At 49.1% G+C, this 24,124-nt stretch overlaps 8 protein-coding genes across 8 annotated transcripts; 4 read left to right on the plus strand and 4 right to left on the minus strand.

Moving 5' to 3' along the window:
- Nucleotides 1-1,089: 1,089 nt before the first annotated feature.
- On the minus strand, nt 1,090-2,317 carry FOBCDRAFT_284581 (Alpha/Beta hydrolase protein; the record flags this gene model as incomplete). The annotated part of the gene is made up of 2 exons (XM_031194515.2): nt 1,090-1,838; nt 1,891-2,317. The coding sequence occupies 2 exons, from the start codon at nt 2,315-2,317 to the stop codon at nt 1,090-1,092; spliced, it is 1,176 nt and encodes a 391-aa protein (XP_031029253.2).
- A 419-nt stretch (nt 2,318-2,736) lies between these two features.
- Nucleotides 2,737-4,643, plus strand: FOBCDRAFT_153117 (uncharacterized protein). The gene is made up of 3 exons (XM_031194517.3): nt 2,737-3,324; nt 3,379-4,257; nt 4,313-4,643. Exons 1-3 carry the CDS (start codon nt 3,084-3,086, stop codon nt 4,327-4,329), a joined length of 1,137 nt encoding a protein of 378 aa, XP_031029255.2. The 5' UTR covers nt 2,737-3,083; the 3' UTR covers nt 4,330-4,643.
- Nucleotides 4,600-6,157, minus strand: FOBCDRAFT_213186 (NADP-dependent oxidoreductase domain-containing protein). The gene is made up of 3 exons (XM_031194519.3): nt 5,942-6,157; nt 4,851-5,644; nt 4,600-4,798 (listed from the first exon to the last, which is right to left on the minus strand). Exons 1-3 carry the CDS (start codon nt 6,084-6,086, stop codon nt 4,763-4,765), a joined length of 975 nt encoding a protein of 324 aa, XP_031029257.1. The 5' UTR covers nt 6,087-6,157; the 3' UTR covers nt 4,600-4,762.
- A 1,877-nt stretch (nt 6,158-8,034) lies between these two features.
- Nucleotides 8,035-11,018, plus strand: FOBCDRAFT_314669 (uncharacterized protein). Its single transcript, XM_031194520.3, has 6 exons — nt 8,035-9,117; nt 9,177-9,356; nt 9,408-9,457; nt 9,517-9,627; nt 9,682-9,831; nt 9,885-11,018. The coding sequence occupies exons 1-6, from the start codon at nt 8,385-8,387 to the stop codon at nt 10,863-10,865; spliced, it is 2,205 nt and encodes a 734-aa protein (XP_031029258.2). The 5' UTR covers nt 8,035-8,384; the 3' UTR covers nt 10,866-11,018.
- On the minus strand, nt 11,019-12,498 carry FOBCDRAFT_247273 (uncharacterized protein). Its single transcript, XM_031194521.3, has 2 exons — nt 11,835-12,498; nt 11,019-11,787 (listed from the first exon to the last, which is right to left on the minus strand). Exons 1-2 carry the CDS (start codon nt 12,266-12,268, stop codon nt 11,187-11,189), a joined length of 1,035 nt encoding a protein of 344 aa, XP_031029259.2. The 5' UTR covers nt 12,269-12,498; the 3' UTR covers nt 11,019-11,186.
- A 309-nt stretch (nt 12,499-12,807) lies between these two features.
- On the minus strand, nt 12,808-16,079 carry FOBCDRAFT_213195 (ABC transporter transmembrane region 2-domain-containing protein). The gene is made up of 4 exons (XM_031194522.3): nt 15,171-16,079; nt 14,068-15,123; nt 13,567-14,020; nt 12,808-13,511 (listed from the first exon to the last, which is right to left on the minus strand). The coding sequence occupies exons 1-4, from the start codon at nt 15,798-15,800 to the stop codon at nt 13,219-13,221; spliced, it is 2,433 nt and encodes an 810-aa protein (XP_031029260.1). The 5' UTR covers nt 15,801-16,079; the 3' UTR covers nt 12,808-13,218.
- A 3,661-nt stretch (nt 16,080-19,740) lies between these two features.
- Nucleotides 19,741-21,332, plus strand: FOBCDRAFT_125702 (HAD-like domain-containing protein; the record flags this gene model as incomplete). The annotated part of the gene is made up of 3 exons (XM_031194523.2): nt 19,741-20,769; nt 20,821-20,970; nt 21,021-21,332. The coding sequence occupies 3 exons, from the start codon at nt 19,741-19,743 to the stop codon at nt 21,330-21,332; spliced, it is 1,491 nt and encodes a 496-aa protein (XP_031029261.2).
- A 1,029-nt stretch (nt 21,333-22,361) lies between these two features.
- FOBCDRAFT_213198 (Sec61beta family-domain-containing protein) lies at nt 22,362-23,617 on the plus strand. The gene is made up of 4 exons (XM_031194525.3): nt 22,362-22,622; nt 22,730-22,937; nt 23,007-23,102; nt 23,159-23,617. The coding sequence occupies exons 1-4, from the start codon at nt 22,620-22,622 to the stop codon at nt 23,191-23,193; spliced, it is 342 nt and encodes a 113-aa protein (XP_031029263.1). The 5' UTR covers nt 22,362-22,619; the 3' UTR covers nt 23,194-23,617.
- The last annotated feature ends 507 nt before the right edge of the window (nt 23,618-24,124 follow it).

The following is a 24,124-nucleotide window of genomic DNA, read 5'->3' on the forward strand; positions in this document are numbered from 1 at the left end:
TGCAGTTCTACCCCCGCTAATGAGCCATCCATTCCATCCATTTCTCCTTTGCATGAGGCGAGTCAGCCCCGTCGGTGGTGATAGGTAGTGACCCAGACGCGTGTGTTAAGAAGGGTGTACGTGTAGAGTGGAAAAGTGGCCGCGCGATATTGACGCCAGAGCACGTGACGCAAAAAAGAGTGCTTTGATCAATTCAAGGGCGTCCGTTGTTAAAATATGAGCAGGGATTGAATGGGAGTCACAGAGGAAAAGGGGCTGGGAAAAGCAAAAAAAAACAAACGAAAGCATGGACTTGAAAGGTAAGGGGGCCTTGTTAGCGGTTTGACTTAATTGAAGCCGACCAAAGTCTCGGGGAGGGCATCCTAACAAATTAGGTACAGATACAGCATGTGCCTTCGCTGTTGGTGGTGCTGGGATGATTAATTATGGGGACCTTGCGTGCTGAATGGGGAACTCCTCAAGGCAGAAGCACTCAAGCTCATGGGACTGCATGATAACGCATGCTCGGCTATGGAGCTGCAAGGCTCTTGAAATATGGTCGAGCCTCGTCATTTTTTGCATCATCTGAATCGTAAGCTCTTGCAGAATCAATTGAGATCAATTGAAGGCCATGCTCAATTGGGTTGATGATGTATGACCCTGACGAGGCCTCCTCGTCTATCTAATTCTCACGACTTCACAGAATGGCTTCTCCCCTCCAAACACACTCTCTACCACAATCAACTTTTTTCCCTTTAACCCCATGCTGTTTTAATTGATGGTGGATCTTTTAGCCTTTCGTCGGTGGGTATGATTTGTGATTTAACCAGGGGAACCAAGGTAAGGTACCTGACATAGCTCCCAACGCCTCCACACTCGATACAGCCTGCTGGGTTCTAGTGACCCTTAGTGCGAGACTCGGATGAGAAACCTCCCTGAGATTTGAGGGCATCGACGGTGACAATGCCTGTTATACGGTTGACCGTGACGGCATTTCTTGTCACACACACTTAAGATCCCTGTACGCCACGGCTGCAGATGACCAACATGTCCCGAATTCACGCCAGAGAACTCGAGACTTGAATGATTTGCCCCTCAACTTGACCAGTTTCAAGTCAACCCCTTCCCTGCACTGTTCACATCTTCTCCTTTTCTTAACAAGTCCTGTTCCCGTGCCCGTGTTGCAGCCGTCGAGATGGACTGCGCAAGTGCTTGTTTGCCCGAGACTCTCACCATGGCTTCGTTGTGAAGTGCCCCGCGGACCTTCTGGCGCTCCACTGGGAGTCCAACCCGTCGGCATCGCTGAAGCAGTTCCTCGCCGTGATTGGCAGGAACAAGCTCATCTTTTCCGGCTTCCACTATGTATATCCCTGGTGGCGTATCTGGGAATCTCTTGGCTATCATGCCGAGGTTGGCCCAGCTGTCCAGGTGGTTTCGGAGAAATGGCCAGAGATATTGGTATGGAAGCCACTTCTGTGGATATAATGCTTGGAGCATCGCTCGGACGTTTGTAAAGGGTGTTTCCAGAATAAGACCGTTAAGTTTTATACCTGGAGGGAATTGACCTTTGGCTGCAAGGTTGGTTGCGAAACCACAGCCAATGCTCTGTCCCCAGAGTAGTACTGTTGGTTTCTCTCGATCAGCATTTTCTGATCTGCTTTCATGTAATTGAGCTATCCATTGTAATGCTGCTTGTGAGTCAAGATTGATTCCTGGTTCTGATGGTCTATCATGAGATGTCCAATACCCTCGATAACTCAGACAAACCAATGTGTAGTTAACTGAGGGCTCATTATCATGTGCTCGCCGTATAATCCAGGACAGATCTGGTAGTCTAGGTGGTAATGACGATGCGTTCCCTAAAACTCTGAGTAAGTTGCTGTGATGCTTGAGACTATGAGATTGGCACACCTTGAAAGTAGAGGATGTAAACTGGTGTCGTTGCTTTACCCGCACTCACTTGAGATACTGGGGGAACATCTGCCACACACAAGGCAATCTCTGTTCCATCCAATGACTTAATTCTCTCTTCTCTCCATTTCACACGTCCACAATCGCGGGAGAACTCCTCAATGGTCAAACTCCGAGAATTGGGTGGTAAGAACGGATTATAGATGATCGTATTCTGGAACAGAACCATCATCAAACACTTCCAACTCCACAAAGCCACAAACAAACCAGTAAACACCAAAGGCGGCATGAGAAAAGGCGCAACATGCAGGGACTTAGTGCGGCCCAGATGAGGCCTCATAATTGCATGTGTCCATATACGCGGCCGAGTCCTCATGCAAACGCCTCGCGAGCGCATGGCCGATATGGTTATGGCATGCGAGGCCATGGGGGCTGGCGATCAAAGAAGCGCCTGGCAAGGGGAGGGAGAAACGTGTATAGATGTAGTTAGGTGCAAGGGGTCCGAGTTTATGACATGTTCGAACGCGACTGGTGCTTGAGGGATATGCGGCTGTGCGAATTGGGGATGATGCAGTGAAATTGAGGGAGACAGCTGATAGTGAGATGTATCTGACTTCATTGTATGCGTGCAGGGTGTAAAGTGATTATAAATATCTCATGAATATTTTTCAGTAAAATCTTCAAGAACATCATAATTCTGAACCAATTTTTACTAAATTTATGATCGATTGACGCAGATGTTTTACAGAATGATCTGTTTAATCTGTCTCATGCCTATGGTCTGATTATCGAGGTGATATTATAACGTCAGCTATAAAGTTACAACGGTTTTAAGCCCCGCCAAACTTTTGCTGTTGTGTTCTGCAGGTAAAGTAAGGCACCCTCAGGAACCAACCATCCATAAACAGAGACCCAGTGGAAGTGGAAAGCACCCGATAATTCAGGTCAATTTCTCAGCTTTTAATCAGCTTTTTTCCCGCCTCCATCACGTTCCTGAAAATCCCATCCTTCCCCCTTTTTCTCTTCTTTACCGTCCCTCTCCCCCACAATCTCAAATCGACAAAGTCTCTCTCGCTAGACTCAAAACTCGCTTACAAACTTGCATCACATCTGCCCCGCCATTACCGCCCATCTTCGTGAATAACTACATCGTCGCCCATCTCGTGCTCTAAGAGAGCTCAGCACTCACAACCATGCCTGGATCCGATAAAGAAAATGACGGCCATGCGCACATCGAAGTCCCCAGTGACAGCGACAAGCCTTCACCGCGCCCAGACGGCGAGTCAAGCCCTGGCCTCAGGAACAGCAAGGGTTGGGATGGCAAGCTTCGCATGCCAAAGTCGGCTTCCATGACAAACCCAGAGGCTCTCACCGATTCTGACTACTCTGACGATGAGAATGTCATGAAGGGAGAGCAGATCGACGCTGATGAGGGTATGTGCTGCACATCAACTTACAAAGAGGGACAGTTCGGACTAACACGTGCAGATCTCCTTGATGACGAAGACCCCGAGACGGACGAAATTATGTGTTCGCACTCTCGAATCGCTTCGATTTCCTCTCTGCGACTCGAACGCTTCAAGAACGTTTCCCGTATCTGCCTCCGCCAAAACAGCATCGAGCAAATCGACGGCCTGTCCGCCCTTGCCGAGACCCTCGAAGACCTTGACCTCTACGACAACCTCATTTCGCACATTCGCGGCCTCGACGAGTTAACAAACCTTACAAGCCTTGATCTGAGCTTCAACAAAATCAAGCATATCAAGCACATCAACCACTTGACAAAACTCAAGGAATTATACCTTGTCGCGAACAAGATTGGCAAAATCGAGGGGCTGGAGGGGTTGGATAAGTTGACTTCTCTTGAGCTTGGATCGAACCGCATTCGCGAAATCAAGAACCTCGACTCTCTGAAGGCGATCGAAGAGCTTTGGTTGGCGAAGAACAAAATTACTGAGCTCACTGGTCTTGGTGGTTTGCCTAATCTTAGACTACTGAGCATTCAGTCCAACCGTATAAGCGATTTGTCACCACTCAGGGACGTCCCTACGCTTGAGGAGCTATACATTTCACACAACATGTTGGAGTCTCTAGAGGGCCTGGAGCACAATCCCAAGCTGCATGTGCTGGATATCTCAAACAACAAGATCACCAGCATCAAGGGTCTTGAGTCACTTGCTGAGCTGGAAGAGTTGTGGGCCAGCTATAATCTCATCGGCGATTACAAGGAGGTTGCCAAATATCTTGCCGATAAGAAAGAGTTGACGACGGTGTATTTTGAAGGAAACCCGCTGCAACTGCAGGAACCTGTGGCATATAGGAACAGGATCCGAATGACGTTGCCGCAGGTCAAACAGATTGATGCCAGTAAGTCAACACTGAATCATACAATTCTAAGGATTATCACTAACCTTTTCGGCAGCATTTGTTCGAACATGAGTTCGCCTTTTGAAGGCTTCGTCACAGAAAGCAAGGCGTTAAGGCAATGGAGTTTGGCTTTTTCGATACTCAGGGTGGCATCGACGGTGCATTCAATAAATGGTTCATTCAAAGACAGATAAAGCTTGATGTGAGTTACAGTTTAGACAAGGTTCCAGAACAAACAGAGAGTTACCGAGGCCACAGGCGGTCACGCACTGCTCAGTCTTGGTCATGTCATGGAGCAATCATTTCCCAAAGCGATAATCATATCACGCAAAAGTGACCAAATTTGTTGAAGGGTTAACTGTCTTTTGTATTCTATGAGAGCGTCTCATCAATTCCTTGCGGTTCTACAAAATGCAGCCCATCGTCATCAAACGCCAAATATCCCAAACAATCATGTTTCCAATGCTTCTTTCTTTTACTTATCATATCATTTCATTGTCATTATTTAAGCGAAGATCCAGAGCTTCTCGGTAGGGAAGTACTGCGAAATGTTAGCATTGTCTCAGGTAAACCAATTGAGAGTGAAAACTTACGTTGGTGGGCTTGTTGAACTTGAGGTTGAGGTTCATTCTGGCAATGCGCTTCATGTCCTCCTCATCAATGTCCCAACCGACACAGCCGAAGTTCTGGGCCATGTACTCGGGTGTGGTGCTCTTGGGGATAACGGCAAGACCTTGCTGTGTGGCCCATCGGAGGAGGACCTGGGCGGCGGTCTTGTTGTACTTGCTGGCGAGGCCAGTGAAGACCTCGTGCTGCATGAGAGGAGAAGCAGACTTGGCAATGTCCATGTCGAGCTCCATGAAGCCAGCAGGACCGAAAGAAGAGTAGGCAGTCAGAGCAATGCCCTCAGCCTTGGCGAGGCGGACAAGCTCGGTCTGCTGATGGTAGGGGTGAAGCTCGACCTGGAGGGTGGCAGGTCGGATCTTGGCGTACTTGAGGAGATCGTAGATGGACTGAGCCTGGAAGTTGGAGATACCAATGGACTTGGCAAGACCCTTCTCAACGAGGCCCTCCATGGCGCCCCAGGTCTCCTCGTTAGTGGCCTTGCTCCATCGAATCTCGGTGCCGGCGTCGTCGTAGTGCCAGCCAGGGGGGTAGCGGACCTCGGGGTCAACGTACTCGAGGGCGACGGGGAAGTGGATGAGGAAGAGGTCAAAGTAGTCGATCTGCCAGTCTGCGAGCTGTCGGCGGGTGATGGGCTCGACGTTCTCCTTGTCGTGGTAGGTCTGCCAGAGCTTGGAGACGATGAAGAGGTCCTCACGCTTCACGATACCATCCTTGATAGCGCGGGCGACACCCTCACCGCAGGCCTTCTCATTTCCGTAATCTGTTGTGAAAAACCCATTAGAATTTCTGTAAAATTCTGTTTTGTCCGGGTAAAACGAGAAGTCATGAAGCTATCATGGTGTGGGGTGAAGCTCCAAGTGCAGTGGAGGGGTAGTTTTACAGGGGTAATGTGGCTGTTTTCTCGGTGCAATTGACAATTGGCAGGGGAAAATGAGGGGCAGAAAGACAAGGATTATCTGGGGAGGGGCCAAGCAATGGAATGGGATCATGGCCGTGTAATTGAAGTTGGCGACGGGTAATTGTAAAGGCGATTGGGGGTTTTGAGAGACAAACATACCGCAAGCACCGTCGAGAAGACGGTATCCAGCCTTGATGGCCTCGTAGACAACGTCAGCGCAGTTGTCGTCAACCTTCCAGAGGCCGAAGCCAATCTGGGGCATGTCAAAGCCGCTGTTGAGCTTGATGTTGGGAACGTTGACCATTGTGACGGTTGTTGATTGTGTAAGAGATGTGGTGGTTGGTTGATAGAGTAGAGAGAGGAGGAGAGGAGAAGCAAGAATGGGATAGCCAGCTCAGAGGAGGGGACAGTAGTATTTATATTTATGCTAAGAAGAACACATGTTGCTATGTGTACATGTTATCCTCAGAGTTAGCTACAGTACCTAGGCAGATATCGTATGCCCTCATGGGTGCGGCATGACAAGCAAGGGGCAAGGTCCATACTGCGTAGTATGGCATGGTATTTGATAGCGCTACGCCTTCAACAAGAGAAAGGCCATGAATAGCGTTGGCATGAGTGCGCGTATTCCTTCCGCGGGTCATAGAATGTCACTCCCTCAGGCCTGCAGCATCTGGTGCAGTATCATGGGATTGCTCCCGGGGTGTGTAACCCCCAAACGTAGAGCACAGTAGAGAAGAGAGGTGTGTGAGGGCGGCAAATGTCTGGGTAGAGCCCATCATGCGAGCCAGAGGGAGCGAATCGTCGTATTAACCAGCCCAGTTCAGCCCCAGTTTCTTCTCTGCCTTCCAGATTATGCCGCCGTTGGTGGGGCATAGGATGGAATTCACCCGGCGGATGAGATGGCGGGCATATTGGATGGGTATTGGGGGAGGATGAATGCCATATGTAAGTATGTATTACAAGGGAAGGAATAATATTCTGGATAAACTAAATCTCGTCGCTTATCGCTGTGAAGCTGAACATTGTGTTACAAGTCATGGTTCGTGATATTACCATCATCGCCGATTTTTACAGTGCGTATGTTACATACGACGAGTGGATATTTCAGTGAAACAAATCTGATCATGAAAACTTTCAGCCAAAAGAAGACGAAAAGAGAAACGACACTAAAGTAATGGCCGAAGCTCCCCGAAGTAATCGAGAACCAATCCAGTCCAGTCTATTCCAGGGTATGGATGCTTCACCCCGCAAATCTAGGACTAGGCCAGCCACACCAAGGACCCCAGTTAGCGGTATGAGAGAGACAGATGAAGATGAAGAAGAATAAGCAGGATCTATACCACAAAAGCAATTGTCTTCATGCGCCGCAGATTCTGTCTGTTTCATGACACATGTGCCCCTGGCCTCAGAGTTAACCTTTTGTGAGCAGCCTATTTGTGCGTTTATTCTGAAGCTTCAAGTGCCGCGTCTAAGCCAAGTCGACTTTCACTCGCGCGGGTGTGTCTTGAGGCATCTTTTCTGTGATTGATGCGCAAAAACAGTGACAAGAAGCAACTCCTTTCCATCTTCAAGGTTAAACATAGGCGTAGGGTCCCCTAACTCCGGGCGTTTCGCCGCATGACCTCCCTTCTGCTACTCAATTCTGCCAAAATCTCTGACGTGGTCCATATCTCGGCTCGGCGTAATTCCAAGGTTCCCTAGTCCATGATATTGTCCATGTGGATTTCGGGTGAATAGACCTTCAACTTGAGCCATATCATGATAACTACAGAAGATTGAAGAGCCTCTGAGGGTCTCCTTCCGGAAGAAACCATCAATTTAGCCTAAAGGTAAGTGCCCCACGGATGAGCTGCCCGTCGTCCCACAGTAGCGGGTAATCTCCAGGCACTCACATAGAATCTCCACTTTAAATGTTGCTCTGTAAACACCCCTACCTACACCCATCATCCATGACAACCTAGTGAGCAAGTCCCATGATGGGAAAAAAAAGAATGTCCAGGGTCGAGCAAGAGCATGAGATGGCCAAGATCAACTCCAATGGTTTCAATTTGCCCAAGGTACTGTCAGGGCTGATGTTGAATAACTTCAATTGCTCTACGACAAAGACTACTCTATCCAGAAATGTCCCAGACTGGCTTACACCGACAATAGACTCGACGCTTCACAATCATGACAAGCACCTCTTCAGCTTCAAAGAACCCTTTCAAGCTTGCGCATAGTCGCATCCGTGATCATGGCTCCCAGTGACCAAAATAGTACTATCTTGATAGCAGGGCGTCACCAGGCTGATGAACAAAGAAACCGCCAAACCACCAACCATTACGGAACCACCGCACCTCTTTGTCCAAAGACACCCAATTTCGAATTCGATCCTCTCATAATGTCGCCTTCGATACTCCTTTCAGATCTTGGGGCTATCAATTGTCAATGTCCAACACAAAACACTCGTGTCTTGAGAGACCCAGACAGCAGCTCCTTTGGTCTTTGTTCTGTCGAACAAGTTTATTACCATCGAATCCTCCCAGCCTGTTCGGTGTATTCCTCAATGTAGTCCTCACTTGCGACACCACCAAATTCAACTCGATACAGTCTATCCAACATGAAAGGCAAAGAGATTCGTACCACAACAATCCCTTTAGTTCCACGCCCAACGCAATCAGGCGAGTGCCACTTCGGCTTACGAAACCTACAAGCTATCCAAGGAGCTCTGCTTCGTGGCGATGAACATGTCGACATTCTCGGATGGCCATACATTCCACCACCAATGTGGGACCACGTAGAGCGTGCCGAAGACACCATAGGCAAAGAGGAGGTAACCCCTTTCACAGCTATTCAAAACCTCAACGCGCCCAGCCATCCCTGGTTCTCACAAGATGCCCGAAACAAGATAGAAAACAAACGCTGGCATGGCATGAAATTCAAGTTTATCAAGGTGCTTGCCCGGGGTGGTCACGGATACGTCACACTATGGGACGTCGTTTTTGATGACAAGTCTGTCAGGAGGGTCGTGATTAAGAGAGCTATAGACCCTTTAACTAATGCCTTCGACCCTCGCAAAGAATCCGAGTTTCACTTGCGGTATGACGGCGCCCAACACACGACACAGGTTATCGACTTACATCGCGAGGCAGTGGCTAAACACACTCGTATGATAAGAAGTGGTATATTTACTGCCAACGCTATCAGACACGGAAAACAGTGGAACGCCGAAGCAGAGAAATGTGTTGTCTTTGAGTATATGAAATTCGGCGACATGGTCAACATCATGCAAACAGTCGCTGCGAGAAATGCTCAAATCCCAGACCAAGTTCTCTGGGGAATTTGGGAATGCCGTAAGTCATCTTGTTCCGAATCATTGTATCTTATTTTATCGACTGACTCTATTTTACAGTTGTGCTTGGTCTCGCAACCATTGCTTATACTCCGTCCAACAGCTCTAGCAACTCCAGTTTCGAAACATGGTGGAAATGGGCACAATCTGATAAAAAAGAGGCACTAACCTTCCTCGACCGTGTCGAAAGAGAGTGGCAAATTGAGCACGATGTTCATCTTGATCTAGAAGTGCTCAACGGTAAGTTTATGGAACATCCATCTCGGCCTTTTGCTTAACTTCCGTGTCTAGTTCTCGCGGGTCATGATCCAGCAACACATCCTTATCAGCCTATTTTCAAGGTGAGCTTGCGCAATAACGACATTTGCCTTGTGTACATGTGTTGACCTAATCTCTTTAGCTCCATGATCTCGGTGCCTGGAGCTTCAAGATGGACGAGGCTTGGGAGAGTCAGGATGAAACCCAGATTTGGGTAATGAGAGGACCTGTCAAGCTTCATGGCATGGCACCGGTACGTAATGGGATTCCTGACCTTGCTGTAGAATGCATCACTGATAAACACTAGGAGCAATTCAGTAAAGAGTGGGATAAAATGTCTATCAGTATGGATAAACCTTCCTTGAGACGATTTTATGGAGGTGAAGACTTGAAAAGGGGGAATCGGGTTGCCGGTCGCTTTGGGATGTGGACTAACATCTTTCTTGTTGCCAGAGTTGTAAGTTCTATTGATCATGACCAGCCCGAGAAATGCTCTAACTTTTTGGAAAGATGGAATCCATCATGACCGGAGTATTTAGCAAGTTTCCTTACCAAGCTGTTGCCCATGATCGAACAAATAAGCCGACATATGGAGGGATGCTTCAGACACCAGAGTATGATCACATCGACTTCGAATTGCGAGAGACCGTGAGGAGGTGTCTGTACGAGAAGCCTAAAGATAGGCCCAGTATTACCCAGCTTTTGAGGAATCTGTTGGGGCGAAAGGAGCAAGGCTTCAATGATCGCCCAGATTTCGTTGATAAATGGTGGAAAGCCCTTTTCGAGCCTCAAGGGCCAATGCCCCTCCCTTTGGAAACACCACCGCCCGCGGGTCCTGTCAAGCAGGCCGTGGTAGACTCTGTTGCGAAAGGAGGCGTAGCAATCGCGTCTCACATGGCGCAAGCAGCTGGAAACCAAGGCGCGCCGAATCAGCCTCCAGCTCCTCCTTATGTTCTTCCTCACTTACGACATGTTCCTTTTGACCAACGAAGGGCCCAACCTAATGCAAAGGAGCCTCCGGCCCAGCCTCAAGGCCAATATCAAGGCCAGTATCAAGCCCAACGTCAAGTCCACTGGCCTCGAGCCCAGCATCAAGTTCAACCCCAAGCTCGGCAGCCTCAAGTTCAGCCTGGAGCCCAGCCTTATGTTCCTCCCCACCTACGAAGGGGTCAACATAACGTAACTCCTTCTGCACTGGGTGAGGATTTGGCGGACATATCACTCAAGCGCGCAACACAAATATCTAGTACAAAGGTTGCACCTGACATTTCTCCCAAGTCTGCCAAGTCAGGCAGGGTCAGCAAGAAGCCTCAAAAAACTAAGAAGGCCGGGCATAAAGCGCCGCCCCGGAAGCATGATGTTATTGCAGAGTATGTTGAGGAAGCGTTGCCGGATATGCCTGTGGCTTTTCGCAACCTTTTGACTCGCTCGAAATGTCTCGAATCGCAACTTGAAAAAGAAGGCTTTCCCGTGTATTCTTTCGTGAACTAAAGTCATATATAGGGAAATGGTTTGCATGGGTGCCGTTGTTTTCGTTTTGTTTATCGCCATGGATATTCTGGTTGTTGTGTCAGGTGATGCAAAATTGCGATGTTTATGGTACTTCTGGTCTGTCCTTTAATCCGCTTTGCTGACAATATTTATATATAGAACTGTTTCTCGCGTGTCATTGCTTTTTCGTTTCCAATATAATTGATTATAGAACATGTTGGTCCTGGGTATCACTAACTCCAAACCTATCCATCCACCTTGGTTTCCTCGTAACCAAGTCCCAACATTAACTCGTCCAGCTTAAATACAGATAGAGACAATCTAGTTAATATCGTAGTTTGCATAGCGGCACTCGCACGCTCCAGACTCAGACTTTACGTCACCCACTTGACCACCCTCGCTATCCACACAATTTGGTGATCCTCCATCAAATGTCTTGCGCTGAACAACATCAACATCACCCGGCCAAGCCGCAAACTTTGTGTTTTCAGCTGCCTCATCACCTCTCCTCCGCTGCGTCCACAGTGTAGCTTCGAAAAGCGTATCATCAAACGTACACTTTGCTGCACGGTTGCTCGACGAGAGCTGATCATCCGGGACGATCGTCTTGTTCATTGAGAAAGAAAACTGAAGACGCTCTTGGGATGTATCCTTGTCGAGAACCTTGAGGGTCAAGTTCGTGAATGATGGTGCAAAGGGGTTTTCAGTGGATGAGATGTTATATGAGGAGTCGTTGTTGGATGAGATTATCCAGAAGAACGTTGCTGATGAGCCCTTTTCATAAGGATAGCAGCGCCAAGTTGAGGGGTTAGAAGTACAGTCTGTGGTGGTGTTTTGGAGATCTGCTTTGAAGGCGAAAGAACCAGCCGGGAATGCAGCTGGAAGTTCTGAAGTGTAAGTCTCCTGTGGAGGAGCTCTGTCTCTGGAGTCGGTGTTAGTCAGGCTCAATGTCTCGGATATTCGACTTACTCGTCCTTCAACCCTATCGAAAGTCCAATACCCAAAGCAACAGCAACAATAGCAACGCCCACAAGCGCAATAACCAGCAAACAACATCCTCTGCGCTTATCAAGTCCACAAACTCTCCTCTCTCTACAACTCCCAGCTTCTGAATACTCATGCTCTAGGAATTTGCCCTTAGCATCGCTGTAGCTGTAGCTAGGTGGCGGGGTATAGTGCACCACGGGCGGAGCATAGTATACTCGTCCTCTAGGTATATACGCCGGTGGGATTGCATTGTTGCGAAGAGCGCGCCGCGGTGACTTCCTGGGGATGCGCAGGGGAGGTGTTGGGGGGCTGTGAGATGAGGGTGTAGAGGCGATTTCGTTCTCATCGATTGAGGGGAGGTAGGGACGAGAGATGGAGTTGAAGGAGCCTGTTCTGTAGTTGCGATTTCTGTTCATTTTTGAGGTTCCTGAGGTTGTAGTTTCGTGGCTGGAGATAGTAGAGTGTATGTTTGAGTTGAGTGACGACGATGATCAGCGACTATCGTCTCAACTGATTGAATATGAGGATAAAGAAGATGTAACAAAGAGGGTAAGAGACTCAATTCTAAGGCTGTGAGTGTGTATGTGTGTTTGCTGATCTGCACGCAATAGATGCAAGCCTCCATGAGTTCAGCTCAGCTCAGCCTACAGTACTTCAATTAACGCAATCAGGCTCGATGATACATTCAGCGACTTCATATACACAAATTCATATCTAGGAATTGAAAAGAAGGAAAAGGTTCAGTTATCAATTGATGACTCTATCCCTCCTCCAGACTATCGATTTCCAGCTCCTCCGTCTGCCCTGAATTTTTTTGCCTCCCCCTCCGACGGTTGAGAAATTCAATTAACAATTCAATGACCCGCCCACGCGGGATCGACCTCATCCGAGGGAGGCGTTTTTGCTGCTGCTGCTGCTAGCGCCGTTGATAGTTCGTGCTGTCTCTGCGACCTCGTGATTGGAGTCGGCCCTGGAAAAGTGGCGTTGAGCTGTAAAGCTTGGCTTGGGAAATATTGGTTTTGGGGCCGAGTTTGGACGGAGATGCATTTATCTTTATTTGATCTAGAATTCCATCTCACTCCTGCACGTTGAGGGCCGACAATAAAAATGGTCCTACGTATCCAGATGTGGTCTATCTTTGACGGTCTATAACCCTTGAGTCTATCCCTTGCTTTACCTGTCCAACGTCACATCAGCCAACTTCTGCTCTCCTGTAGTGATAGATCGTCTATGTAGATCCTGGAAATAATAGATACACAAGTCCCGCTGCCTACTCCATGCCATACAAAATATCCCATCATCTAAACTCCTCGGGGTATTGCTCTCTGCTTACGTCAATCAGTCAACCCTTCGATCCACCCTTCGCTTACTCCTGGCCCTCAGCTGCCTTCTCTGCATATGTCGGAGCCTCGAGCACCTCGCCCTGGTCTGTCCAGACCGCTGCGAGCTCAGTCTCGATCTCATCTCGGCGCTTCTTCCACTCATCGACTTGCTCCAGCCGCTCACGGAGGTCTTGCAACTCTTTCTCGACCTGCATTTTCTCACGCTCGGTGCCAATTCGCTCGAATTCCCACTCGTCTCCCTGGTCGCCCATACCGAGGACCAAGTTATACGTGTGATACTTCTTGAGGGATGCACGTGTTGAGATGGTAATGAGAGCTGTGGGATGTTAGTCTGATGTTCCCGTCACAACTCGAAACAAACTATCACTTACTGATGCCTCTCTCCTTGCATGTTTCATACAGCAGACCCTCTACGTCGCTCGAAACAGCGCTGGTGCCCTCATCCACGATCGCATATTGCGGCTCGTGGTAGAGCACACGGGCAAAACCCATGCGCTGCTTCTCGCCTCCGCTGAGAACATCCTTCCATTCCTTTCGCGTATCCCATCCACCCTCTCTGTCAGGGAGGTATCCGAGTCGCGCAGCGTCCAGGACGCTCTTGAGGTCATCTTCGGACTTGCGCTTCTCCTTCATATCCACATGGCCATCTGGATAGATGACTTGGTCACGGAGTGTTCCGGGGCTCAGATAAGGTCGCTGGGGGAGAAACATGATGCCGTCCTGGCCGATATCCTTGGGACGACTGACTAGGCCACGGTAGACTGGCCATAAGCCGGCCAGGATTCTTGCAATAGCAGTTTTACCCACGCCATTTGGTCCAGAAATCTGGCTTTTGTTAGCAATCATACAGCTCATGTCGAGAGATAACTTACTAATAGATGTTCACCCCTTCGCACGATGATGGATAATGACTCGAGCAACTCCTCGCCTCCTTGAGGCCACAGACCAGGAGCCACAACTGGAACATGCTCGAATCTAACACCGTCAAATCCCTTCTGGATTGTTCCTGAAACATCAGACAATGAGTATAGTTCGCTTTGGCCAGCCCGAACGTGGTAGGCATCGGCATGTACCCGGTGCAATGTCGAGATGAGTGTGTACACACGGCTAGTATAGCCTGCCAGTTCTGAAAGGTCCTTAATAGAGTACATCATACGACCACCTGCATCGGCGAGTGAGAGCATAAGCCTCTTGTTGGTGATAAAATCCTTCATGCGGTTTCGCTCTCGGCCTCCGCGTACACCATTCTCGACCATCTCAGCCCGACCGCCAACGCCGCCCCATTGTGGCAGGAAGACGGGAAGCGACGCCAACAAATATCCGTATGCACTCCAACTATACTTGAGGATAAAGTCTTCCAGAATGTTATAGCGGATCTTCAGCATGTAAATACCCTCCATCCAAGTCTTCAATGACTTGAACTCGCGGTTCAAAAAGGTCTTTTCAGTATCTGCACCGCCATAAAATGCAACCTCTTCGGCGTTTGCAATCAAGCGGGCATGTAAACTTCGGAAATCACCCTCTTTTCGGCCTTCAACTGCCTTTAGCTTGCCAAATGGTGGCGAAAGTCTTCGAAGGATGCTAGCAGTCAAGAAGTAGTTGCTCATGAGGCCAGTGAGGGCAAGAGGCCCCAGCGATCGGTAAAGCTGATAATTGAAAACGCACAGGTCGACGAAAGGTTTGCCGAGCGATGAGTAGATGTTGGCTGCAGCCGCACAGAACAGAGTCAGGTCTTGAGTGATGAACTGATCGGCGCTTTGGCCAACACCACCGTCGAGGTTAGACAGCTTGTAGTAGTTAAGGTTATCGTTGAGGTAAAGGTCATGGATGTAGCGTGTAAGTCGCGTGCGGAAGGCAATAGAAACCTTTGACTCCAGGAACTTAATCATGGCATTGGTATATGAGGCAAACCCTCCAAGGCCGCACCACTGGGACATGTGAGTATAATGACTTCAATCTTAGGTCGAGTACTTACCTTGAGAATGCCCCAAAGGAACGCCTTTCCGTTTCCAGCCACCAAATCACGTACAATCTCACCATCCAGACGGGCGACAACAAGTGAGAGATACGTTCTTAGCATCAAGAACACACCATGACTAACAAGCAACCCAGCTTCCTTGCTGGACCATCTGGGTATCATGATGCTCATGAGACTGAGGAATTGGTGCAAGAAAGCAATGTTGAGGCCTGGCTTCGTTTGCGCTGCTGGTACAGTTCCCTCCCGGAGTCCAGATACCCGAGGGGGGTTTAGGAACAAACGACGATGGGCGTCGAAAGTGAGTGGCTTGGTTGTGTTGATGACCACCTTGGATGTGCCATCCTTGTATGGAACGTAAATGGTACGCGATCCGTCCTTGTTGTGAAGCCAGGAGTTTGTGCGCACAAGTTTCCGACCCTGTTCACGCTCATGCCGTCGGTTCTTCCACCATCGACGCCCTCCTACTCCTCCAAGGATAATTGAGATAGCAAGGGCCAATGTCGCGAGTAGACGAGTCGTGCGAGTCGTTCCGCGCAACCTTGTCTTTATCTTGCCAGTCCATTTATCGAGGAAGGCGGCTAGCTGCTCCTCGGCAGCAGTATGCCGCAGCGTTGATTGCGCAGCCATGAGAGACAGTATCCGATGGTGAGATGGGATGCAATGTTTGGCGATGACGTTGAATGCTGTATATTGTCGTTGGAGAAGCTTCCCCACAACAACCGAGTCTCTACGAGGCTCAAATGCGCTTTCTTTATGTGTCCATTAGTGTATCGCGTGGAATGTGAAGGTTTCGACGGCAGATATTAAAAAAACGTGGTTGTGTGAATATCTTTGCTAAGTCCAAATATGGTTGAGGCTGACTTGTATCAAAAGTTGTCATGAGCATGTGAAATACGGGTATCCGAGGCAAGTGGCACATGGGACGGTCTGCGCCTGCTGCGACCTCACCTAAGCTGCAGCCGACGGATGCGGCGAGCGGGAATGACGACACAGCATCCAATCACATGATGGCCAAAAAGCTGGGGAAATATGGGGGAGCATCTGTTAATGGAGTAAGCTCTTGATTGGTTCGATCTATCATAAGTGGACTCAGTCTCTACCCTACAGTTTACAAGATAAATCAATTAACGATTCACATGTGCTCTACGATGGACTGAGTGCAAGATATGAGTTGCTTATTGTCTGATGCCTGCTGTGATGTTTTCTGTTGCTCGTTGGTATCGATTTATGGCATCGGGGCTTGTTCAACCTTTGTTCAACCGTTCTTTGTGGTTTAGATGCTATATAGCCATAAAATTTACAGGTTTCCTATTATATGCATGTTGCATGAGCATGGATATCATAGGAAAAAGACAGAGACCATACCCAGGAAAGACACAACCCGTAGCCTTGATACTCTTTAACTGGCAACAGACACTGCCCGCATTGGCTGTGGTGCCTGCAGGACTGAGGGAGGCCATGATCCAGCGTGCTTGATTGCACGAGATGGGAGAAGCACTCAGGTCTTAGCTTGGATCGTGCGCAAGGAGTGTTGGGTATTTAGTCAAAACACTAGAAATCCCACAGTTGCACGGTAACCTAGACTCCAGATACGTCCGTATGGCTCAGTGGGTTGCGATGCGAACTGTGCTCTGGACTTTCCTTTGCCTAGTTCTGGGGTTGATGGAGTTTACATGATTAATGTGATATGGTATCGGGACGGCTGAGAGAACAACTAACTAAAGACGCAAGACTACCTAGGTAACAAGCCTCATTTGATGATAAGTGGATGGCTTACGATTTAAGAGAAGGTGCTCGCCAAAGCCACAGCAAACAAGATTCATGGAAAGGCGATTGACAGAAGTTAACAAGAACGCAAGGGTCCATCCAGCACAAGCTAGAGGAGGTCTCTGTAACCGGCCACAGCGGGTATGTAGGTCTCTCAAGTGGTCGAGGCCAAAGGGCCCACGATGGATGGAGACATCACTGATCCGGGCGCCAACACGACCAATCATACCACACGGGTAAGGGCATTGCTCCCGGGCCGACAGGGATCATGTCTCTTTTCCGTGTCTCAGTCATGAAAGAGCATGGAATTGAGGTTTGGAGCTTGAGCTGCAGAATGGAGCATGAATGACAAGAAGTTGTTTTTGACGGGTATTCGTGGAACTTGGTGAAAGAAGGATCGATAAGAGTTTGCAGTACCCATAGCTTGCTGAGTGTGCATAATCAACTAGCGAGTCAATGACACCGACCTACCTAGCTAATGAGCCTGGTTAGGTTGTCAGAGCATGGACTGAACACTATCACTTGCTTCTAACCCAGCAATATCATTTACGAGCAAAACAAACTCACCGGATCTAACACTGATCATCGACTTATCGCTACCGCTCGCTTGAGGTTGCATGCCACGAGGAAACATTCAAAGAGCGTGCATGAGGCATCTCATCCCGTACGTCAGTGGTCATGTAGCACACGGGTGTGAGTTACATGGTGGCAGCCTCAAGACCACCATCAGGATATGGATGGAACAGGACAGACAAGGAAGAAGCTTGAAAAGCTGGGGATAGAAGCTTGGGCCCGGCTTGCCTGGTTAACGAAAAACATCAATCTGAGTGAAGTTTTTCAGCTGTTTGTTTATGCAGCACTTGAAATTAAGCTCCTTTTTTTTTGTTCTGGCGAGAGTGCTAAAGAAAAGCCCACTGTTGGAAGATCGAGGACATGGGTTAGAGAAAACGGCACTATTCCTTGTTGGTGGACAGGAGGACTACCTAAACGCTCTTGGTTGTCTGCTAACTTCCCACCGGAGCATTATCCGGCTAGTCTACGGCGGGCATTTAGACCAGAAGATGGCTTCTGATGGCCGTGGCTCTTTACAGATTGTTTCGTGCAGTGCGGTCTTCACATCTCATGTTCTGATCTCTCACCTCGACTTGACAGAGTCGACATAAAGTAATGTAGGAACATGTATAAAGCCACCAAGGACAAGGGTCCTTAGGCGCCGCACCAAGCCATGAGCGGACCTTAGCCAGCCATAGGACAGGGTGGTTAAGATGAGCTTGGCGGGCACCATTATTAGCGGAGATGAGAGACAAGGGGTGCTCTGTCACGCTATTGTGAGGTGTTGTAGAGTGGCATTTTTAGACTGTGTTGCTCGCAGTCCTTAGTGCTCAAAATACAGTGCCAGTAGAGTAAAGAGAGACAGTATACGATACTCCCCTACCACACTGGATGCTCCCGGAGTGCTAATCTCGAGTCAAACTCCACTCACACCTCCCATTCCAACCCACCCCAGCCTCTGGGAGCAAGAAAACCTCAGACCTTGACAGGGGGTATCAAAATAAACTCATCAGAAAGCCTATTAGAAACACAACCATTTACACACATATTTCTGTCGTCCAAGATCGAGGTCCTTAGTTTTCTTACTCTAATCCACCCCAGTCAAGCCCAAGTCGAGCCCCATCCCGTTCGGCCATTCTCAGAGACATCTCACAGGCTCACAGTCTTCCACTATCCCCAGCGACCCTGCTGCTCACTGTTTCCAGCGCATAGCACCCCCGGCTTCCAGCACATCTTCCCACTGTCGCTGGCACCCCGTCGCCGTCGCCGCCGCCGCCTGCCTTTCACCAACCTTGACCTTTTCCACTCTCCATTTCTCATCATCTGTAATAAACTATCCTGACCTGACCAGGGAGGAAAAGAGAGAAAGTAAAGACAACCCCCCTGCGCGTATTGCAACTGCTGCACCTGGCTGGTTCTGTTCTGGTTTTCTCCATTTCCCACCTCAATTTCCTCTTCATTCAGCTCCATCTTAAAGGCAATCATTTCGCTTGCGCGCCCAGCAGCCCAAGTCTTTTTCAGCCTCCGATCCGCCCGCTTTCGCCTTACCTACTGTACGGATACCACTGGGCTCTCTCCTCCGCCCGTCCTCCGTCTTTCCTCGTTCACACCGAGCGAGCTCCATCCCCGACCGACGCAATCCCCCGATCAGGTTTCCTGACTTCTGCGGCCGTCTCGACGATTGGGACAATTCATTCATTCCTTCGTTCACTTCTGCGACCCTTTTGGTCCATTTTACAGCTTCTCTTCATAATCGATTCTCGGTGCCGTTTAACTTCCAGCCTCCCCTGCCTCGGTCCAAACGCGCCGTAATTTCCCACCGTCGCCCTTTTCCTCTACGCCTGTATACCCCGTCGACTGTTTCACACTCGCCGCTCCGAACTGCTTCGTTTCTTGTCGCGATTTAGGCCTCGATAGGCCATATTTGAAAGAGTTAGGGGTTATAGAATAAGCTGGTTTTGCTTGGCCGTGGTCAACGACGTGAGTTACCTATCATTCTTCGCGCGCCTGCACAAGACCTTGCGCGATCGATGGGACAGTACGACTTCAGCAGGAATCTGTTTTCAAATTCGTTGCGCGGAGGGAGCAGTTGTGCTGGAACGAGTTGTTTGCTGCATCAGACACAGGATCCCGTTTCTCTGCACTCCCGATCCATCAATAGTCTCTATTCACAACGACCTGCTTCACCATCCTTTACACCAAGTTACAAAGAAACACCAGCTGACTATTTCACAGAATAATAGCAAACATGTCAGACAAGCTACAATCAAACCCGAACGACGAAATTCAGCCCCAGGCGAACTCTGCCGATGCTGAGATGTCTAACAAGGTTCAATTATCTTCAGAAGGGGGAGCGAGCTCCAAGAAAGGTCGTGGTCTCCTTAAGGTCCCATCAAGATCATCATCACAGCGGAACCAATCGTCACCAACATCTACGGGGTTGAGTGGGGCTACAGTCAGCGACCCCCGGAACAGCATCGGCAGTCGATCGAAAGACTCCAAAGGTAGCCTCCGTGCGCGACGACGGAACGGAAGCACTTCAAGCAACAGGACAGGCGGCGAGACTGAACCCACAAACACTGCTGCAAACACTCAGCCAAACTCTCCTGTCGCCCCCGTCCAGAAGAAGAAGAGCCGTGGTGGCCTGTTGGCTTTTCTTGGATGTTGTGGTACCCCCGAGGGCCCAGCTGGAAACGAGGATAACAACGAAAACGTGCACAAGCTTGACGTCCTACCTCCGCGCCCAACTTCCGCAAGGTCACGAACCAACACTCCCCAGGAACAGCCCAGACCAGCCTCCCAGAGAGAACCTCAAGCAACCGTATCCGCACCGGAGCCAAAGGACGAGGCTACCTCGTCAGGCTCAGCCAACAACGAAGCCACAGCGACAGAGCAAGCCAACAGGGAATCGAAGCAATCGATTCCTCCTGCAGTGACAGTGGAGCCCCCCAAGCCGACACCCACAGAAGAGGAGCCAAAGGTCGCAGACAAGACGGGTAATGACGGTGATGTGAACATGCAAGATGCTGCCACTGAAGAGCCAGAAGAGGCACCATTGGCCCCTGCAGTCGAAGCCCCAGCTCAAAGGACGATACCACCTCCTCCCCCACCCCCAGGTCCTGGTCCGGCTGTCGTGGCACCCAGCCAATTCACAGACGCTGGCCCATCAGCACCCGAGCCGCAGAAGTGGTTATTGCCCCCCATTGCCCCGGAGCACAAGGGTCGAAAGTGTCTTGTTCTCGACCTCGACGAAACTCTTGTCCACAGTTCTTTCAAGGTATGCTTTGAGTAAAGGTGGATCATGGGATATGCGCTAATTATCATGCAGATCTTACATCAGGCCGATTTCACGATCCCTGTCGAGATTGAGGGCAACTACCACAATGTCTACGTGATCAAGCGACCCGGCGTCGACGAATTCATGAAGCGAGTCGGTGAGCTCTACGAAGTTGTTGTCTTTACAGCATCTGTTTCTAAGGTGAGTCTGCCCAATCACGAATGATGAATGAGCAACCTAACAATCTGCAGTATGGAGATCCGTTATTGGACCAGCTCGACATTCACAAGGTCGTTCATCATAGACTATTCCGCGAGAGTTGCTACAACCATCAAGGAAACTATGTCAAGGACCTGTCCCAAGTTGGACGTGACCTGAAGGATACCATCATCATTGATAATTCGCCCACCTCATACATCTTCCACCCACAGCACGCCGTCCCCATCAGCAGTTGGTTCTCTGATGCGCACGACAACGAGCTACTAGACCTGATACCCGTTCTCGAAGACTTGGCAGGGCCCAACGTGGCCGATGTCAGCCTTGTCCTCGACGTCACTCTCTGAAGCATGAATCTTTCATAAAACAACTTTTTTTTACTTTGTCAAAAACACTTTTCAACGATTCGAACTACAACCCTTGATCTGCAGAGTTGCCATCATAGCGGAAGGCGTTTGGTTGAGAGCTTTCGTTTCCTGGTGTAGATGTACTATTGTCTAATCATACATAATTGAGCGGGTGGCACGAAACGAAACGAAACGGACCTTACCATTACGCTCCAACTTCCTTTTATACAAAAGATACCTGGCGGTCTTTGGTCGACATCAGCACAGAGGCCTCTTGCAGCAGGCTTTGCCATTACATCTCACAGATTCGAAGCACAAAAGATGGATCAGCATCAGGAGAGGCAACGGGACACATATCAGGGGCTCTTCATCTCCAGGGACGGAGAGGAATGACGGGTAGGATGTCGTGTGCAGTATACGCTGGGCTGAAGCAACAGGCAGTCTCACAAGAAGAGCCAAAAACCTGTCTTACCATCTCCTGGGGATGATAGAGCTGGAGGAGGAAATGGGCAAGTGGAGTGTATGGATGACGCGCCAGCGATGCGCGGAATGTTTTTTGTTATCTTGATTCCCTTTGTCTTATGGTTTCTGTCTTTGCTACCGCTTCTTATTCTTCATCTTGTCGTTGTTGTTTATTTTTTTGATTATACACCACCCCCTGATACATTCATATCGAGTCTGCTAGCGGACTCGGAAGCGAGCAAGAGAGCGTTTATCGTTGATATCCAATCCGCCTGACTAAATGATAGGATCAGCAGGTGTAGAGGCTACAGCCATCTCTCCCATACATAGTCTCACTAAATTGTAAAATTTCTTAACAAGAAAAAAATGACGGCGTTTTTTTGAATCGGATAAATCACATGTTTTCTTTTTGAAGCTTGACTTGAATTGGCAAACTATCGCATGGTCGATAGCTTGTAGTGGTGGAGCTTACAGCTCATATTGTGGAGAGAGCTGTTCCCTGTGGTCCCTGACCTAACGTTGGAAGAGGCTGGAGCTCTCTAACTCGGACGCCAACGCCACCGGAAAATCATAGCACCGCGTCCCCTTCTTTCTGGTGAAGGTGGCCTCAACTAACTCCCTAAACAGGGTGCTCCATTTACGGGGGGGAATTGCACAACACCTCCATTAATTTAGTCCCCGTGTCGTCTCTCTCGATCTTGGTTCCATCAACGTCCAACTACCAAACCATCCTCTCCTTTATTTCTCTCCTTCGCGCCTTAGGTTCTCGGAATCCTGCAGCGATTCCTTTGTCACGCCTCCTTGTCCAGGTTTAATTCTTCAACAATGGTATGACTGCTTGACTCCCACGACTTCAATTGAAGCTAGTGTCGCATTGCGACTGAGCTCGAATGGTAACTCAAGAACATCAATTTGCTGACATATTCTCTTCTTAGTCTTCTCCTCGCCCTTCTTCTCCCGTCAACGGCGGCGCTGCTGCCAGCGGTGCTAACATCGGCCGTCCCTCATCCCCTGCTATTCCTGGTGGTCCCCGTACTGCTATCCGACGACGCGCTGCTGCCGACCAGAAGGAGAAGATTGCCAATGCTCGACCAAGCAGCACTCGCGCCGCTGGCGCCGGTGGTTCCAGCAGCACCATGCTGCGTACGTTGCCCTTTGCCTCGAGAATTGGGACATAAAGCCATTGGACGACTGTACTAACAAACTCGACAGGACTTTACACCGATGAGTCTCCCGGTCTGAAGGTCGACCCCGTTGTCGTTCTCGTTCTATCCCTTGTCTTCATCTTCAGCGTCGTTGCTCTTCACAGTACTTCACCCCTCTACCCCCGCAAACATCGATTGTGCGTGCTAACTCTATCTCAGTTATCGCCAAGATTACCCGAAAGTTCTCCAGCTAAATTGCGCGACGAAGAAGGGGAAACTCAAAGAGAAGGGGGGGATGCTTTTTTATGGAGTAGGACCTCTCACAGACGAGAGGATGCGCCATCTGCAATGGGGTTAATACGGCCACACTGGAAATTTTGTTTGTTGTATTGCGGTTTATGAGGGGAGCCTTTGTATTATATCTCGGGAAAAAGGGTCCGAACCGACAATCTGGACTTTGACTGTTTTGACGCAAATGGATGAGACCTATGCTGAGTGTATGTGATATATGCTGAACATTTGGCGTGGCTTGCCGTCTCGTTCAAATTATAGAATCTAAGCCTGGGGCTACATCGTCGACAATTCTGTAGCTGTCATTGCATTTGCTGAAGGGCTAAAAGCTCTTTTATGGTGCATTGCTCTTGGTTTAAGGTAGCTCTCGTAGCCTAAGGTACCGTAGCTAGAGGTCGCCAGCCTTACAAAAAGCAACTATCGTATTTCACCATCACTACGACTGGCCTCGCAGACTGCCCATCAAGGGTAGATTTCCCTCAGTTTTTAATTGCATGAAGATTAAATCATATATTTAATATTTATGGCCCAGAATGTACTTAGCTGTCTATTTGAATTTGTATCTATTGTTAGTGACGACTTAGATCATTGTTGACACCTCTATGGCTGCTAACCAACTCTTAGACTGCCTGGATCCTATTCATTGGTGTTTAATAGACGAAAACCTAGATACTGTTTGGGACTCGATGGAACAAAATATCAAGAAGTTCCAGCTTCTCTTCATAAATCGAAAGATGAAACGGATATGTCTTGTTCGCTCAATGAGGTATACATTCTGATGATGGTCCAAGGTGGTCGAGCTGAGCTTCCAAATAGAGGCCGAAATGCTGTGCTTTGCTAGGTTATTAGTAACAACTAGGACGTACCTGTAACCAAGAGTAGTAGAGGGCCTTA

Source organism: Fusarium oxysporum, chromosome I (genome assembly GCF_013085055.1).
Source record: "Fusarium oxysporum Fo47 chromosome I, complete sequence".
NCBI classification, from domain to species: domain Eukaryota; kingdom Fungi; phylum Ascomycota; class Sordariomycetes; order Hypocreales; family Nectriaceae; genus Fusarium; species Fusarium oxysporum.

Coding starts and splice junctions, on each gene's coding strand:
- FOBCDRAFT_153117 (XM_031194517.3), top strand. CDS start 3,084: ATGCCTGGATCCGATAAAGAAAATGACGGCCATGCGCACATCGAAGTC. Junction 3,325..3,378: donor GCAGATCGACGCTGATGAGG/GTATGTGCTGCA, acceptor TAACACGTGCAG/ATCTCCTTGATGACGAAGAC.
- FOBCDRAFT_213186 (XM_031194519.3), bottom strand. CDS start 6,086: ATGGTCAACGTTCCCAACATCAAGCTCAACAGCGGCTTTGACATGCCC. Junction 5,645..5,941: donor TCTTCTCGACGGTGCTTGCG/GTATGTTTGTCT, acceptor TTTTCACAACAG/ATTACGGAAATGAGAAGGCC. Junction 4,799..4,850: donor AGTTCAACAAGCCCACCAAC/GTAAGTTTTCAC, acceptor AACATTTCGCAG/TACTTCCCTACCGAGAAGCT.
- FOBCDRAFT_314669 (XM_031194520.3), top strand. CDS start 8,385: ATGAAAGGCAAAGAGATTCGTACCACAACAATCCCTTTAGTTCCACGC. Junction 9,458..9,516: donor CTTATCAGCCTATTTTCAAG/GTGAGCTTGCGC, acceptor TAATCTCTTTAG/CTCCATGATCTCGGTGCCTG. Junction 9,628..9,681: donor AGCTTCATGGCATGGCACCG/GTACGTAATGGG, acceptor GATAAACACTAG/GAGCAATTCAGTAAAGAGTG.
- FOBCDRAFT_247273 (XM_031194521.3), bottom strand. CDS start 12,268: ATGAACAGAAATCGCAACTACAGAACAGGCTCCTTCAACTCCATCTCT. Junction 11,788..11,834: donor TCGATAGGGTTGAAGGACGA/GTAAGTCGAATA, acceptor CACCGACTCCAG/AGACAGAGCTCCTCCACAGG.
- FOBCDRAFT_213195 (XM_031194522.3), bottom strand. CDS start 15,800: ATGGCTGCGCAATCAACGCTGCGGCATACTGCTGCCGAGGAGCAGCTA. Junction 14,021..14,067: donor GAAGGGGTGAACATCTATTA/GTAAGTTATCTC, acceptor AACAAAAGCCAG/ATTTCTGGACCAAATGGCGT. Junction 13,512..13,566: donor ATGCAAGGAGAGAGGCATCA/GTAAGTGATAGT, acceptor AACATCCCACAG/CTCTCATTACCATCTCAACA.
- FOBCDRAFT_213198 (XM_031194525.3), top strand. Junction 22,938..23,006: donor TTCCAGCAGCACCATGCTGC/GTACGTTGCCCT, acceptor CAAACTCGACAG/GACTTTACACCGATGAGTCT. Junction 23,103..23,158: donor CAGCGTCGTTGCTCTTCACA/GTACTTCACCCC, acceptor ACTCTATCTCAG/TTATCGCCAAGATTACCCGA.